This window comes from Lytechinus pictus, chromosome 2 (assembly GCF_037042905.1).
Source record: "Lytechinus pictus isolate F3 Inbred chromosome 2, Lp3.0, whole genome shotgun sequence".
NCBI lineage: Eukaryota > Metazoa > Echinodermata > Echinoidea > Temnopleuroida > Toxopneustidae > Lytechinus > Lytechinus pictus.
The window spans coordinates 34664556-34679326 of NC_087246.1; the positions used below are offsets into that span (position 1 = coordinate 34664556).

At 37.0% G+C, this 14771-nt stretch overlaps 1 protein-coding gene across 2 annotated transcripts in view; it reads right to left on the reverse strand.

Moving 5' to 3' along the window:
- Positions 1-1322: 1322 nt before the first annotated feature.
- LOC129254353 (squamous cell carcinoma antigen recognized by T-cells 3-like) overlaps positions 1323-14771 on the reverse strand; it is a 39425-nt gene continuing 25976 nt past the window's right edge. For both annotated transcript variants that reach the window (XM_054892813.2, XM_064115549.1), the window contains exons 19-22: positions 12869-12958; positions 10191-10274; positions 6875-7044; positions 1323-3892 (exon numbers count right to left, since the gene is read on the reverse strand). In XM_054892813.2, coding sequence (XP_054748788.2) covers positions 3679-3892; positions 6875-7044; positions 10191-10274; positions 12869-12958 — 558 coding nt within the window. In that variant the 3' untranslated portion in view covers positions 1323-3678. The remainder of the gene's footprint in view (positions 3893-6874; positions 7045-10190; positions 10275-12868; positions 12959-14771) is intronic.

The window sequence follows — 14771 nt, forward strand, 5'->3', positions numbered from 1 at the left end:
GTAAACAAAACACAAATACAACATGGTAGAAATTTGAAAAAAAGCGAGATCAATAGTCTCAGATTCTTGCACAGATCTGTCGCCATTCTCATTCGTTCCCATGGCCCTGCCTTGACCCCCATCCCAGGATCGCCACCTTTCCTCATTACTCAACTATTTGTATATTTACTATTAAAAAAAAACAGGTCTTGCCTTTTTCTGAAGGGTTTACTATTTTATTTTTTACTCCCAATTTAATGAAAGAAAATCTTTGATGCTAAATTTCAAACTTGTCTAGGTCTACCGTTTAATTTCAGTGGTATTTTGTCCAAAATCACCAATACTAGTATTATCTCTATTATCATAATCATCGTCATAATCATCACCATCATTGTCATTATCAATACTAGTGTTATTATATTCATCACCATTGTCATCAACACCTTCAATAATACTAGTATAATTGTTGTCATCACCATTATCATCATCACCATCGCAAAGATCATCATCATCACCACCATCAACACCATTACCATCATCATCATCGCAAAGATCATCATCATCACCACCATCATCACCACCATTACCATCATCATCATTACCATCATCACTACAATCATCACCATCATCATCATCACCATTACCATCATCACCATCATCATCACCATCACCATCATTATCATCATCACCATCACCATCATTATCATCATCACCATCATCATCACCATTACCATCAACACCACCATCACTATCATCATCACAATCACCATCATTATCATCATCATCATCATCACCATCACCATCACCATCATCATCATCTAGACTACAAACACAGACTCAATTTTGACACATTAACATATTATACCATGTCTAGGGAGGAGACTAGTCTCCAAACCATCTATCTGTTTCAAATAATTGCCGAGTAGCCACTTTAAATGAATGACTCGAGTCTCAAACTTCAGACTCTGCTATATGCACTTTGCAAAACACAAAGAATGTGTGCCTGCCTGCAGAGTGCAGACTAATCATCATTACCTGGAAGGTCAGATGAGAAAGGTTGAGGGAAGAATATAGGGAGAAGTGGGTGATGGAGGAGAGAGGAAGGGTTGGATTGAAAAAGGATACTCCAAATGGAGGGAGGGAATTAAAAGATGCTTTTCTGAGTACAAGGTAGATCATGCCATCATTGGACAAAACTAGACTTAAATGGAGCATTACTGCTAATGCAAATTATTACATCATTCATTCTATTTGAATTCATCAACCTCATCTCTTCAAACACGCCATTCATCTCTTTTCCTGCTGAAAATGAAAGAAGGAAAAATTGAATTTTTCGACAGAGCTTAAAATGAACATATATTTATTCATGTATTTTACAGACTACAAGTGTGGATCAACTTGATGTGGGCAAAATAAGATAATTGTTTTACACATGGTGATTATATGACTGTACGTCAACAATGGATGTGTTAAAAATTGGTCATAATAAAAAATCCAATCTTCTTTGAATCTTAGATCCTAGTTAAAAGCTTTGAAGCCGTGGAATGGCAAAGACACCACGCTAATGGATAAAAATATAGTTGGAAAAATATTTCACACGTTACTTATGATTTAATCATACGGGCATGTAATCTTTTACACAACCAGGTTAAAAACGCAATCACATCTGCATTTTTAAAAGGAAAATAATATTTGAGCTCTGAGACAAGATTAACATTTAAAAAGAAACTGATACTAAAAGTAAAATATTAAAAAATATTTCAGTATATAGTATAAGGGAGAAATGAGGAATACAGTAATCGTTTTTTCTTTTTGTTTATGTTAACAATAGCTTACTTTTTAACATAAAAAAAAACTTTTTGTTTTACAAGTTTCGAGTAATTTTTTGTTATAAAGTTATAAAATGAAAGTGATGAATAATTGACAAACCATATACTTTCATTGTACATACACAAACTTGTTCTTCTCCTCTTTTTTCCCCTCTTCCTCCTCCTCCTTCATCTTTGTCTTCATTTTTTTCTTTGTCTTTTTGTTTTTTCTTCTTCTATGTTTACATTTCCTCTTCTTCTTTGTCATCTTCTTCTTCTGTCTGTACCATTCATATATTACACCACCTTGCATCCGGTTTCTCTCGTATTTTTCTGCATGAATACAAATATATATCACCAGTCCTCATCTCAAGCTCAGCAAAGACTGTTTCCAACAGATCAGAATGAGGAAATTAGCTGCCACATCATGGGTTTCATTTGGGTTTTTTTTTCTTCAAAACAGCATGCTATCTGCTGAATTATCCAGACACATTTTGTTTTGGCTTGGAATGATTGATTCATGATACCATACCATGACCATCACATGCTACCAAAACATTGGATCAAGAATGCCACTTCTCTGTAAACAAAAGGTGACATGCCATGGTGTTTTAGCTATGATTACCCCCACTTGGTCTGGTGGATATGAGGTTTCTTCACACTTGAGATTAATAAAAAAAGAGGGCTTATCTCAAGCAAACTTAGGCTGACTTATAACCACGTACTGAAGATATCTGACTTTTGTTTTCAGCCATGTCAATACGTACAATGTTAACATAAAGAAACAAATTAAAGCATCTTTAACTTTCATTTCAACTACATACACAGCTACACTTTGAACTTTCACCTTTTGAAAACACGATTAAGCTTTGTATTACACAACCAAATACGCGTAGAGAAAATAATGCATTTTGAAAATGACCATCACGAAAATCAAGACATTCTGAATGAAATAACCAGTCAAATCTTCTTTCAATTAAAACATTGTCTGTAATATAAAGAATAGTGTTTTACACGATAAAACCAAATACTTCTGCTGACAACGAGGAATATATTTTCTATGAGGTGTACAAGAATTAAAATACGAGGCGTGCCATGATGATTTCATACAGTGAGCGACATGATTTTAGAAATTATTTTGTGGTATTCCTGTAGCCCTGGTTACATTAACCCTAATTTAATTGGGCTATTTAAGACCATGTTATGAAAAGAGTGGAACATGATTTTCAATGAATTCTTTAGTTTATCATATTTTTTCATATATGTCAAGGAAGTAAGATAAAAGTTAACATTCCATAAAAGAGCAGAGTGAAATATATCAGTCTGGAATTAAACCAGTGCTTAATCATGAGAAAAAAAATACCACCAAATCTTTAAAATTCATACATGTTAAGAAGATTGTAAGAAAGAGTTGGATTATTACAATAAAATGCAAAACATGACAAACAAACACAATATCAGCTGCAAATATCAACAAGGGCTGTTATCCTGTTTGCTAACGTATTTCTCCAAGGGAAACCCTACTTCCTCCTAAATAAAACATTTCAAATCTTCCTTCTTTCAATCAATCTACTTTATATGCAACTGATTCTTCGATGTTGCATTTGGTGTTCCATAACACATAGCTTTTATAACGAATGATCATATAATTATCAGAACGGATTTACTTATTCCTTCTTTGCAAGCAACTCACCTTCCTTCTTTCCATGCAACACATTTCATAGAACTGCATTCTGGGTCTTTCCAGTGACTTATCATATGGCTAATTATTATGATTGATCGCACAAACCAACTACGTGATCAATCGCTGACCTTTGTGTAATGGGTTTGCCTTGAAGACAAGAGTGGTCCCGGTAATCTCCAGAGATCTCTCCTACTCGGTCTCCATCCATCATTTCTGAAACATTTTGGCAAAATCAGCATTAGACATCTTGGGTTTCTTCTGTCCTTCGCCCTCAGCCTTGCCATTGCTGGTGGTGTCGTTGGTTTCCATGGCGTCAGAAGATGACGAAGGCTTCGGTTTGGGGGCTGCTTTCTGTTGTTTGAGTGACCTGGGTAGCAGCGTGACTTGGGTGCGCCCTTTACCCCTTGGACCAACAATGCCCCTGTAATGAAAATGATGTTGTTTAAGTTTAGACTACATTGGGCTGTGGATTACAGACGTTGCACATATATGTACTGCCTTACTATACCAAAAGGAAGCATGTCACATATTCAAAATGAATTTCAACTCATGTTTCACAAATTTACATGTCTCCTTAAGAAAAACAATGTCAAAGAAAACACAGATGCCACAAGTACATATACACGTCTGGTGAACCATGGTGCTAATGCACTGGTGTATATGTATAGATCAAACGTTTATTTGGTGGTAAAAAAGATACCTTTTCCATCATTTTTATCCCTAAAATATTTCCGCTTGCTTGCACAGCATCGATTATAATTCTTCAACATCCCAAAAGTAACAGATTGGGAGATATGATCTTTGGTGTTCCGTCATCTCATGGACCCATCACAATATAAACAAAAACACCCCCAATGAATCATTGCTTCTCTTTTTGTTTTTCACTAGAGTACCAAAGTGTGACGTGATTAATTTTCTTCTTTTTTAAAACCACTTTTATACAATATTTTAGTTGAGCATGAAGAAATGACCCAAATATGGTGAGAATCAGTCCATGGGGGCCTTAGATATGACCTCATGAATACACAATTAGCCCCATTGAAATCAATGTATTATTGGCCTGGTTTTGAATGTCAGGAAGCAGGCCAAAAATACATTAACGGGGCTAATTATTCATGAATTCATATCTAAGGCCCCCATGGACCAACTCCCACCAAATATTGGTAGTGGGCGCTTTCTATCATGCCCTCCTGAGTTATGGTATAAAAAACGCTGAAATGCAAAATTTTTTTTTTTGTGACATCATCACATCGGTACTCTATATGGAAGATATTGATGTTTCTTGGCTCCACTGGATCATCATAGGCAAAATGTGACCAAGCTACTATGGAATAAACAAATGTTATTTAAGATTTTCATTTCTACCTGTAGGAATACAAAATAATTTGCACTGAGCAAAGGTGGTATTGAAACCGTAGTTTTGAAAACATACATAAGCAAAACTTTATGTATTGATCTTCATGTTAGTAGTGTTACATTAACAACAATCCAATCAATACTTTTTTGCAATTTCGCAAACAGGGTATTCACAGTCTCAATCCATACATGTATGCCCTCTAATGGAAGAGCAAAATGCAATTTATAATTGTAATTTCCAATAAGTATCACCAATGCTGCTACATTAATGACGATTAATTCAATAACTATACTAAAGAATAATATGAGGAGGAATAAAATGATTAACAGTAATGAGAATGATGATGATGATGGTGATGATGATAACAAGATCAATAATAACTATGCAGGGAATCATTTTCCTGGTATCGCATCGCAATTTGCTCCACATTTTTGAAAGACTGCTACATGTATGCATACAAGTCTTTGGTATAGCATATTTTTACCTAGGACTGTACATAAGTTAGTTGAGAGCTTTTCTCTCATGACCAAAAATGCTATTCAAATTTGTAAAGCAAAATTATTCCCTGCTATGATCATAACACAGGTTACATCAGTCAACCTCAACTACTCAATTATTCGTGTTCTATCCCTGAAAATACCAAATAAACAAGCATGTTATGAGTCATAAAAACCACACGACCTGTCTCTGTAGAGGTGGCAGGGGTCTGGGAAGCTATGTTTGTAGCTTGTTGCCTAGCGACTAATGGAATATACCGAATTTTATTAGCATAGTCACTCCAGTGAAAAGAAAAGAAAATGATTATATTACACAAATGCAAACTTTGAAAGTGTGGCCAAGTCTACTTTGGGTTAACAAAAATTTATTTTAAAAATGTACTAATACCTCAAAGTATTTTTTAAAAATCTGCAGACCCAAATATTCCACCCCTGCCTGATTCTCAATAGACAGTAGCTCTTAAAGACTGTCTTGCCAGTAAATTTTAACATGTCACCTCAACTTATCAATTAAGAAATGCTAGATTTATTATTTTCAGAGTTATTTTGTCTGTAGTTAAGACTTGGTAGTTAAGTTAATCTAAGTTAGGTGGTTAAGTTATTTAACTAGTTTCATTTAAAGATAAAGGGCCACAAAGTGATACAGATCAATTGAATCCCCCTCGCCCTCATCTCTGATGGATGGACGAGAAAAAAACAAAAACAAAGACATGTACTTCAATATGCACCAAGCAAAAACTGACATGGACATAAATATGCTTGCGAAATTCTATGAGCATTTTTGGTCATAAGAGAAAAACTCTCAACTATCAACCCTATCTGCGCCGGGGAATTTCGAGAGATCATAAGGCCGGGGGAGAGGGGGGCCTGTGAGGCCCCCCTTAAAATCTTAGCCGTTGACCGACGATCATGCTGAAAATTGGTTCCATAAATATTGTCCAAAACGTTGAAGGGGGCCGCTATGGTAAACCCCCCCCCCCAGCCTATATAGGATTAAAGTAAAGTTCTATGTAAAAATCTGCAGTCTTTGAAAAATGTGAAGCAAATTGTGATGCAATACCAGGAAAATTATTCTCCAGGGGGGGTTCACAAAGATTTAAGTATGACTTTGAGTCGCACTTAAATATTGAGCTGCGTACGGTATGAAAGGCTTGACCGCATTGGTCAGATCGTGTCATGAGGACACGCACTACTGCATATCTATCAATAAGACCGCGCGTTGCATATCATGTACGCATCCGCATTTAAGTGCGACTTATGGGGTGTTGCAAGAAACTCGCGATCAATTGCAAGTCTATTTTTGGTCCCTAAATCAATCATATGTCTTGTAGTTAATTGCAAATTAGTGATTGATTGCTAATCTGCTCCTTGAAACAAGAAGTTTAATCTGATTTGCTACAGTTAACATTGATCTATCAGTTGTAAAATTGCAACAGAATATTTGCAATTGATCGCAAATATTTGTGAAGTCATACTTTGTGAAACACCCCCAGGACATACAAATGAACGATAATAACTGGCAATGTTTGGGTGGATGGGTGGTACTTACTTGGAGCCCAGGGATTTCTGTTGCCTCTCTGGGGGATTGGATGGTGGAGGAGCTGCAGCAGCATCCTTGATGGGAGCTTTCCTGGTGGGTGGATTGCTGATAGCCACGGTGATGGTATGCTCACCAATCTGAGTGTTATCTAGACCAATCACAGCCTTGCTAGCACACGCCTTGATAGAGGGAACATGGGTTAAGGCTAATCAGTGCGTCAATTCATTGTGAGACAGAATTAAATAGTATAATTAGCTATTTAACACATGCTGTATGAACAAGGTGGTCCACGAACATCGAGTCTCGCCTGATCCTGCCATCGACAAAATAGGCGATACGATCTTTTGTCCTTATTATCGTCAAGAACACACCTGGGCCCCGTTGCATTAAAAGTTACCATAATGGTAACTTTGCCATCCAATGGTAACTACCTAGGTGACGCTGATCAACAGCCAGTCAAAATCAAGGATTCCATGCAAGTTACCATTGCATGGCAGAGTTACCATAAGGGTAACTCTTATGCAACGGGGCCCAGGTGTGGTATTACCCAAGGACCATTTCTACGAGGTGTAACAAGAGTGTCGCTAAGGCGAGCACATTATACGCCCGCCTGTAACGCGGAAAATGGAGTTATTGGTCAAGCAAGAAAAGTAGAAGGTGGCGACTTCACCTCTGACCTTCTGACCTCAAAATCAGTAGGATTCCTGGGATCCATGCTAGTATAATACACACCAAATTATATGAGCCTAGGTCAAGTTGAACGGAAGTTATCGCGTTTACAAGGACCGCAGAAGGTAAGAGGAAAACCTGTCACTGTGACTTTGACCTTTTGACCTCAAAATCATTAGGCTTCCTGGAATCTATGCTAGGATCATACACACCAAATTGTATGAGCCAAGGTCAAGTTAAACGGAAGTTATCGCGTTTACAAGGACTGCAAAAGGGTAAGATAAAACATGTCACTGTGACCTTGACCTTTGGACCTCAAAATCAATAGGCTTCCCGGGATCCATGCTAGTATCTTACACCCCCAAATTATAGGAGCATAGGTTAAGTTAAACTGAAGTTCTCACGTTTACAAGGACTGCAGAAGGGTAAGATGAATACATATCACTGTGACCTTGACCTTTGACCTCAAAATCAATAGGCTTCCTGGGATCCATGCTAGTATTATACACACCAAATTATATGAGCCTAGGTTAATTCAAAGTGAAGTTATCGCGTTTACGACGACTGCAGAAGGGTAAGATGAAAATATATCAGTGACCTTGACCTTTGACCTTTTGACCCCAAAATCAGTAGGCTACCTGGGATCCATGCTGGTATTATACATACCAAATTATATGAGCCTAGGTTAAGTTAAACTGAAGTTATCGCGTATACAAGGAAAATTTAAAGGTCGGACAGATAGACAGACGGACGAACACCGAGCGTGATACCATAATACGTCCCATCTAGGATGGGGCGTATAAAAACCATTGATACGAAAATGAAGAAATGAGATCAATTTGAAAATAAAATGACTTTTTGACCCCTAGATGACCTCTGACCCCATTATCTCCAACACATTTGTGGTATTACCCAAGGATAATTTCTACCAGGTGTAAGCATAAAGAAATGAGAGCAATTGAACAACAAGTGGAATGCCTCTGGCCGTCTCACCTGCATCACGCGATTCAATATAGCAGCAGTGCTGATTTTGAAAACTACTATAACTCGCACAAGATGTTCAGTGATACTTGGTTACTCTTATTTCCACGTTTTATGAACTAGACCAATACACTTATAGAGATATGATGGCAATTCAACAAATACCCCCAACGTGGCCAAAGTTCTTTGACCTTACATGACCTTTGACCTTGATCATGTGACCTGAAACTCGCACAGGATGTTCAGTGATACTTGATTACTATTATGTCCAAGTTTTATGAACTAGACCAACACACTTTCAAATTTATGGCTGTAATTCAACAAATACCCCAATTTGGCCAAAGTTCATTGACCCTAAATGACCTTTGACCTTGATCATATGACCTGAAACTTGCACAGGATGTTCAGTAATACTTGATTACTATTATGTCTAAGTTTCATGAATCAGATCCATAAACTTTCAAAGTTATGATGGTAATTCAACAGATACCCCCAATTCGGCCAAAGTTCATTGACCCTAAATGACCTTTGACCTTGGTCATGTGATGTGAAACTCATGCAGGATGTTCAGTGATACTTGATTAACCTTATGTATAAGTTTCATGAACTAGGTCCATATATTTTCTAAGTTATGATGACATTTCAAAAACTTAACCTTAGGTTAAGATTTTGATGTTGATTCCCCCAACATGGTCTAAGTTCATTGACCCTAAATGACCTTTGACCTTGGTCATGTGACATGAAACTCAGGCAGTATGTTCAGTAATACTTGATTAACCTTATGGCCAAGTTTCATGAACTAGGTCCATATACTTTCTAAGTTATGCTGTCATTTCAAAAACTTAACCTCAGGTTAAGATTTGGTGTTGACGCCGCCGTCGCCGCCGCCGCTGCCGCCGCCGCCGCCGCCGTCGCCGCCGTCGCCGTCGGAAAAGCGGCGCCTATAGTCTCACTCTGCTATGCAGGTGAGACAAAAACTTGACCTTTTGACCCCTAGATGACCTTTGACCCCATCATCCCCATTGACACACATGTGGTATTACCCAAGGATCATATGTACCATGTGTAAACATGGCTGATGCAGAAATAAAGAATGAGAACAAGTTGAACAAAAACTTAAAATTTTTCTAACAGACATGACATATCATTTGACACTTTGACCCCTAGATGACCTTCGACTCAATCACCCTCATGGACACACAAGTGGTATTACTCAAGGATCATATGTACTAAGCATAATTGATGCAGAAATGTAGGAACGAGAGCAAAATGAAAAAAACTTTAACATTTTAGTAACAGACTAACAAAAACTTTAAATTTTTGTCACAGACTAACAACCCAACAGGAAAATTGCTTTCTCTGTCTTTGCCGAACCCCATTCAGGCAAGAAAAAAATAGAATCCATAATCTTAATATATAAATGCATGACGATCAAATTTACAATAAAAAATGATTATAGCCTGACCTTTGAAAGCATATTTTTTGGTTATAAAATAAATCATGGAATTGGACATAGATTTCAGTATACATTTTTTTTTGCATGTTGCTTTCTGTTATACAATGGCTAAATTCAAAGATTAGTGTTTGAAAATAGTTGAAGCCTGTTTCTGTTGGATTGTGACAGATATTTGGTACGAACCCTTCATCTGTTTCGGTAAACGATCACTCAACTCACCTCATCTTCGAAGTCAACATAGGCTAATCCTTTGGGGACTCCGCTCTTGTAGGTTACAATGCGCGCATCCTTGAGCTTACCATACTACGAAACAAACATACAATACAATGCATTATATTCAGGGAGTAATGTACTAGTATGCTGTATATAATTGGTGATATCCATTGTGCGAAATTGCATACATGACTATCCAGCAAATACCCCCACTAAAATTCATACGAGGCCCAGTTCTCTGAAGATGCCAAACAAGTAATTTGGGCTTCACAAGTTAGGGGGCGCGAACTGTGTATGATCTGTGATTGACTGTGTGCATATATAGCTAGTCTTAAAATGTACCTCTTGGATAACTATTAATATTTCAGAGACTAAATTAGCCTATACTTTCACTTGTATAGAGAAACTGAATTCTCTCTACAGGAAAAGTACTTATTTATTATAGTACTGTAATTTTTCTACATTCAATCTTGTTACATGGGTCTAATATTTGTTCAATTTTGAGATATTAGATTTAAATATTATGCTTAGACCGGCCTTTTGAAAATACATATAAAAGCTAAAAATTCAGATCTGCTGCCTTTCTGAGGGTTTTGAGCTAGACGGTCACATTTTTTTCTCTTTTTTTCTTTTATGTTTTATGTTAAATTTACATGAATTCAGAGAAAGACGGAAAGACCACACCCCCCAAAAAAACTACAAATAAGAACACCCCCATACATGCATGTCTACACTGGATTTCATCAGTGTTTTCAGACATTTCTGAAGAGCAGGAGGCAATGTTATGAATGTTTCCATGGAAACCTCACATCACTACACTCTCTCCTGGAACAGAAATGCAATAAAGAATTTAAATAGTTACAATAGAAATACACAGAATCGTTTTTTTTCATAGAAGCAAGTGCATGCATCAAAGGTTGTATTATCTGATGGAATATAGAGTAAGTTGCACTATATTCTATTTACAGTATTTTAAGATACTTCTGCAATACTGAAGAGATTAATAAAACTAATAAATAAAAGTGATTATTCACAAACTGCTACAAAAAGAGGAAGTGAATGTGAAGTACATGTAATAAAACAAACTTTTCAATTTTTTATTATCATTTATAGCGTTAAAAAAAGATGTTGTAAGGAAGGCAGGCTTAACCCTCAATCTCCCGGGGTATTTTGATTCTTGTCATTCCCGGGGGGGGGGCCATTATGGCCCCCCCTTAAGATCTCAGCCGTGGATTGCGCGATCACAACGAAAATTTGCATGATGGTAGAGAATGACGTAATCTACACAGTTGCATTGGTAAATTTCACTGAATTCATATATTTTCATTTTATATGAATTAATTATGCTAATTTATTCATGAAATCATACTTTTTGCTCTGATTCACTAAATAAAGCTCCTAGAATGCTATTTTTTGGTGAAAATATTCTTTATAGCATTCCTAACAATTGTGAATGAAAAAATTCTGGTACCAAGACCGAGCTCTTATGTATTTTATTGTTTTTTTTATTTCTTATGTATTTCTTTGTTTTTTTACTTTTTGTTTTTTATTGTTTTTTCGATGGAAATCGTTCCAGACTTAATTCTAATCATAAACAAGACAAAATTAATTAAGTTTAATCATTAAAAGTAGAAATAATGATACATTTATGAATTTTGGCCAAATACACAATTTGCATTGGATTTGTACATGAAATCACGTTTATGAGCAATTTTTGGTCTGACATGCACTTACATAATGTTGCGTAATGTTGTAACCGCGTACCCGGGCATCACAAATTTGGTCTCAAAATTTGCGCGAGACTTGAAAGTAAAAAGTCAGTGAGCGGCGAGGTCAAAAAATTTTGCGCAGCAGATATATCGCGAAAATTGTCGAGGGGGGGGCCATAATGGCCCCCCCCCCGGGAGAATTAGGGTTAAGGATAAACAAGACAGAGAGAGAGAGAAAATGAAGGGAATGAGCAGAAACAAGGAGGGGAGGAGGAGGAGACGACGACGATGACAAATAACAAGACAACAAAGGAGAAGAAGAAGAAGGATAAGAAGGAGAAGGATAAGAAGGAGAAGATGAAGTAGAAGGAGGAGAAAAAGGAGGAGGCGGAGAAGGAGAAGAAGGAAGAATGAGGAGAAGGAGATGAAGGAGGGGGAATAGGAGGAGGAGGAGACAAAGGAGAAGACGGAGAAGATGCAGGAGAAGAAGGAGAAGAGAAAGGAGACAAAGAAGAACAACAACAACAAGGACAACAATAAAATGAGGAAAAGGTAGTTAAAGAGGAGCAGAAGAAAGAGAATAACAAAAAAAAATAAAGAGGAAAGACATTGGAGGGAGAAGAAATAACAAAAGTTCAAGATGATATAGAGGAAAGGGGAGGACGTTGAGTAGCAGAAAATGAAGAAAAAAGAAAAAGATGAAGAAAAAAAGAAAGCGCAAGGAGGTGGAGATGATTTTAAAAAATAAATAGATGTAAAACAATAATGAAAGGAGAAAGTGGAAATGATGCTGAAAATATTGCTTTCAATAATTAGCAAACGGAGAGGAGGAACAAAAAGACAAAGATACAGGATGTTGTTGCAAAATAGCATGAAAACATAGAATTATGTTAAATTCAACCATAATTAGGTTATTGGCTTAATTGATCCTTAACAAAGACATGTACAAATAGGAACAAAGTTCTGTTTACTCACCTTGCTAAAAGTCTTTTCAAGCTCTTCCTTGGTGAGTTTTCGAGGGAGGCCAGTCACAAAGAGTTTATTCTTCTCCATCTTGTTTTCATACTGTATTCATGGAGACACATGAAAATGGGATTTGCAGTAGTAGTTGAGTACAGAAGTAGTAGTATTCAATTTTTCTTTTATTATACCCACTATTACAATTACATTACCTCTATCAATAGTCAGTGGCTTGGTGACTAACATCCATTATTAGTTCTTTAAAGTTGAATTAAGAAGGGGGTGAGTTTCCATAAATATAGGTTCTACATACAATATATAGTATATATAAGTTGTTCAAACACATAGCATGTCACAATAATCCTCTGCCTTCTCGATATTTTGCTTTGAAAGTCTATGAAATTAGCCACCTGTCAGAGCCCGAGAGACGAGTGTACAGAAAAGTCACTCGGAGTGTGACGTCACCGGGGGGAATTTAGTATAAGAGGTGCCTGAATGTCATACAGAAATGCTATGCAGAGAGAGAAAGATATTTTACAATTTTTTTTTCAAAGCAACTCAAATCAAACAAATAGGACTGATATGTACAAATCTTTACTTTCCCTGTATAAAAAACAGTATGAATAACCACCATGAACTCTTCAATCATGATGTAAGATAGCAAACAGTGAGTTATTGAATGATATTTTCACTATTTCTCATTTATTTTATCACGATGTTCAATCAAGTGAGTAGCTGGAAAGTAATTCCGGCGGCTAGCTCAGCGCGCGCTGAACGCATAATACTAGTACACACAACACCCAGGCATTGAGTGTACTGTTATGGTCTGGTATGTCGACTTAGTTCATGGCCGTGCAGCGATCCCCTGGCGTTTTTTCTTCTTTTCTTTTGTCTTTGACTCCACTTTTATATCCTCTGGATCATTTCCACTCATAGCTCATTCCACAGAACAATCTTGAACCAAACGTATAGTATTCTTTCTCGGCCTTCTGAGTTGTTTTCTATATTTAATTACGCTAGGGGTCACCGTCACACATACAAACGCTATTCGGAAGTGAGTTGAAGACAGAAAGATATATAGTAATTAGTATACATCTCTATGGTTGAAGACAACAAGAACGGTACGGTAGCTCGACAGCTAGCTGCGCCGGAGCGGGCGGCCGGTCGGCACAAAGCAATTCCGCAACCAACTGTGTTTTTTTGCAAGAGCCGCGTCACACGCGGATAAATATGTCATAATAACACGTCTGCTACGTTATCGACTGGTGAGAAGATCTCGATCAAATTTCATATTATTCACCTTGAAATTATTCCTTTAGGGTCTATGGTATCATTCTGAGGGAATTTACATACTTGGAATAATAGTACGGCCACAAATATTTTAATCATTTCCTCTTTGCAAGTTCTATGGCTCGCAGATACAACTTCAACTGCAGTTATTCCATATGACGGAGTACGTGCATAGTACACAAAACGGCACTGCCTTGTTTACTAAACCGGGACCGAATACCCCCCGGTGACGTCACACTCAAAGAACACCCGTCTCGGTAGGCATTGCAGGAGCGAACTCAGGGAAAATGGGTAGGGATAAATCGTTCAAATTCACTATTTTGAAAAAAGAAAATGGGGGGTCGAATCACCTCTTAGTGTTTGGGGGGTTGTAAGGTTGCTATTAATGTAAATATCTCAATATTTGGAATCGTCTTCTTAATTCAACTTTAACAGAAGCACATTATAACATTATTACTATTATCATCATTAAATACGACTTACATTGGAGACATTTATTTCAACCAAGAAAATCTTGAATTATTTGTGAATACCAACTCAATACCCGCGATTACGGTTCGCATATGGCAATGCAGTCCAAAAGTATCAATTAAACACCAAGACAAATCACACTTTGGATCATTGTTTT